Source organism: Antrostomus carolinensis, unplaced genomic scaffold, assembly GCF_000700745.2.
Source record: "Antrostomus carolinensis isolate BGI_N321 unplaced genomic scaffold, ASM70074v2 scaffold12107, whole genome shotgun sequence".
NCBI lineage: Eukaryota > Metazoa > Chordata > Aves > Caprimulgiformes > Caprimulgidae > Antrostomus > Antrostomus carolinensis.
Window position 1 is genome coordinate 1 of NW_010325375.1, and position 3,410 is coordinate 3,410.

The 3,410-nt window shown below is 52.8% G+C and overlaps 1 protein-coding gene across 1 annotated transcript; it reads left to right on the forward strand.

Annotated features, from left to right (window-relative positions):
- Positions 1-56: 56 nt before the first annotated feature.
- On the forward strand, positions 57-3,406 carry LOC104519452 (STT3 oligosaccharyltransferase complex catalytic subunit A; the record flags this gene model as incomplete). The annotated part of the gene is made up of 9 exons (XM_010171183.1): positions 57-212; positions 389-480; positions 1,453-1,608; positions 1,716-1,904; positions 2,003-2,119; positions 2,191-2,293; positions 2,899-3,087; positions 3,185-3,300; positions 3,398-3,406. Coding segments are annotated over 9 exons (1,127 nt in total), but the record flags the coding sequence as incomplete, so codon positions are not given.
- Positions 3,407-3,410: the final 4 nt, after the last annotated feature.

The following is a 3,410-nucleotide window of genomic DNA, read 5'->3' on the forward strand; positions in this document are numbered from 1 at the left end:
TTGCTGGTTCCTCTACTCAATATCATTTTTATTTTGATTTTTTTTTCTCCTTTTAGGGAAAATCTCCCCGTGGACAGGACGTTTCTACTCCCTCCTGGATCCTTCCTACGCCAAGAACAACATCCCCATCATCGCCTCCGTCTCCGAGCACCAACCCACCACTTGGTCCTCTTATTACTTTGACCTTCAGCTTCTCGTGTTCATGTTCCCAGGTGAGCTGGGCGCAGTCGTCGTTGCTCTTCGATTTATTAACTCACCGGCCGCCGCCGGGATGGTTTGATCCCACCGGATCCCCCGCGGAGCGTCAACGCGTGGCTGCCGGCCGGTTTTGATTTGGGGTTTGGGACATTTGAGGTGAATTTGACCCGTTTCTCGTTCCTCCCCGCAGTCGGTCTCTATTATTGCTTCAGCAACCTCTCGGAAGCGCGGATTTTTATCATCATGTACGGCGTGACCAGCATGTACTTCTCGGCTGTGATGGTGAGAGCGGCCGCGCGCCGGGCGCCAACCAGATGATGAAACGGTCTCTTGATTTGGGGTTTGGGACATTTGAGGTGAATTTGACCCGTTTCTCGTTCCTCCCCGCAGTCGGTCTCTATTATTGCTTCAGCAACCTCTCGGACGCGCGGATTTTTATCATCATGTACGGCGTGACCAGCATGTACTTCTCGGCTGTGATGGTGAGAGCGGCCGCGCGCCGGGCGCCAACCAGATGATGAAACGGTCTCAACAAAGCTGATTTAGAATTCGTTGATGGTGGTTCTTCCACCTTGAGCTGGTTGAGATGTTCACTTGGCTTCTGTCCCATAAAACTGGATTATTCGCTCCTCTTGTTGCCAAATTAACTGGTTTTGGTGTTTCTCGCTTCCTTACGGCCACCAATGGATGTTCTGAGAACTTCTTCTCCGAGAACTTCTCTTGGAAGTTTCCGAGATGGTTGCAGCTCCCAATCTTCACCCCTGGGTCTCTGTTCCTGCTCTCCTACATCCAGCAAAACCAATTTTCCAGGTGTCCAAGTGAGGACCGATGACAAATGGCTCCTTACGAGCCTGTTTCTGCTCTTGCTGCAGCACCCCGAGCTCTAAACAGGGGCTGATTTCTGGTGTGGAGGCATCTACTAGTTCTTGGCTCCACCTAAGATTGCCCAAGGGGGTTAAACTGAGGTCAGTTCTTCACCTTGGCCAATTCTGAGAACTTTTCTGAGAACTTCTCAGAGAACTTCTTTGAGAACTTGTCTGAGAACTTCTTCTCAGAGAACTTCTCCAAGAACTTCTCTTGGAAGTTTCCAAGATGGTTGCAGTTCCCAATCTTCACCCACTAAAAAATAATCAGCTCTGGGTTTCTCTCGAGGTCGATGTTTCTGCTGAATTAGGGACGACGTTTAATTTATTTCTTCTCTCTGATTTCCACCCAAAATTCTTCTCCCACCGACTCTTCTGCCGTTGCCCGTAGGTGCGTCTCATGCTGGTGCTGGCCCCGGTGATGTGCATCCTCTCCGGCATCGGCGTTTCTCAGGTGTTGTCCACCTACATGAAGAACCTGGATATCAGCCGACCGGACAAGAAGAGCAAAAAGCAACAAGACTCCACCTACCCCATCAAAAACGAAGTGAGTGTTGGGTTGGCTCAGGAAGGAGGAGAAGACACCTGGTCCTGGTGGGGACAAGAAGTTGGTGGCTTCTTCCCTCCAGTGTTGACATCAGTTTGTCCCCTCAGGTTGCCAGTGGCATGATCTTGGTGATGGCTTTCTTCCTCATCACCTACACCTTCCATTCCACCTGGGTGACCAGCGAGGCCTACTCCTCCCCCTCCATCGTGTTGTCCGCCCGTGGTGGGGACGGCAGCAGGATCATCTTTGATGACTTCAGAGAAGCGTATTATTGGCTGCGTCACAACACACCGGAGGTCAAACGGGGGTCGGGCGGGCGGCGGGGACCCAGCGTTGGCCACCCACCAACGCTGGTCGCTGAGGTGCTGACGGCACCTCTGGTGTTTGGGTGCAGGACGCCAAGGTGATGTCCTGGTGGGACTACGGGTACCAGATAACGGCCATGGCCAACCGGACCATCCTGGTGGACAACAACACCTGGAACAACACGCACATCTCCCGCGTCGGTCAGGTAGGTCCTTCCCTCACCCGCTGCCTTCCTGGGGGCACCACGTGGTGTGAGCAATGTTGTGTCTCCTGCAGGCCATGGCATCGACGGAGGAGAAAGCCTATGAGATCATGAGGGAGCTGGACGTCAGCTACGTGCTGGTCATCTTTGGAGGCCTCACCGGTTACTCATCTGATGGTAAGATCTTGCTCAGAGCCGGGTCACACCGTGGAGTCCACATGAGATGCTGGTGGCACGAGCTTCTAGGAGACAAAGCCCCACCTCCAGCTGAGGCTGCAAAGTGGAAACGGCACCAAAATGCTCCTCTGGAAGCTGCACCTACATTTTTTTTTGCTCAACTCCAACTCATCTTCTCACTCTTGGCCTTAACTCAACTCAACTCCTTGTTCTTTGGCCCCCAATCCCTCCCTCTTAATTTTTGCCCTCCACTCAACTCAACTCCTTGCTCTTGGCTCCCAACTCAACTCATTCTTGGCTCCCAACTCAACTCATTCTTGGCTCCCAACTCAACTCATCTTCTGCCACTTGGCCCTCAACTCAACTCCTTGCTCCTGGCCCCCAACTCAACTCAACTCATTGCTCCTGGCCCCCAACTCAACTCAACTCCTTGCTCTTGGCCCTCAACTCAAGTCATTCTTGGCCCTTAACTCAACTCATTCTTGGCTCCCAACTCAACTCATCTTCTCCCACTTGGCCCTCAACTCAACTCCTTGATCTTTCACCCCATCTCAACCCAACCCCTCGCTCTTGACCTCCCCAACTCTTGACTCTCCACCTTTCAGACATCAACAAGTTCCTGTGGATGGTGCGGATTGGGGGCAGCACGGACACGGGACGTCACATCAAGGAGCACGACTACTACACCCCCACGGGGGAATTCCGAGTGGACCGCGAGGGCTCCCCGGTTCTTCTCAACTGCCTCATGTACAAGATGTGCTACTACCGCTTCGGCCAGGTCTACACCGAGGCCAGTAAGTCCCCAAAACCACCCGCTCTGGGGGGGTGACACCATTTTTGGGGCGCCCGACATCTTTGGGACAACTCTGCCTGTAATTTACCTTCTCGTAGAGCGACCGCCGGGCTACGACCGGGTGAGGAACGCCGAAATCGGCAACAAGGACTTTGAGCTGGACGTGTTGGAGGAGGCGTACACCACAGAGCACTGGCTGGTCCGAATATACAAGGTACCAGCCCAAAATAAACCCAAAATTCCCACATTTGGGCAAAAAAAATGTGACATTTTGACTAATGCAACCCTTATTTTTTGTTTTACCCGCTCAGGTGAAGGATTTGG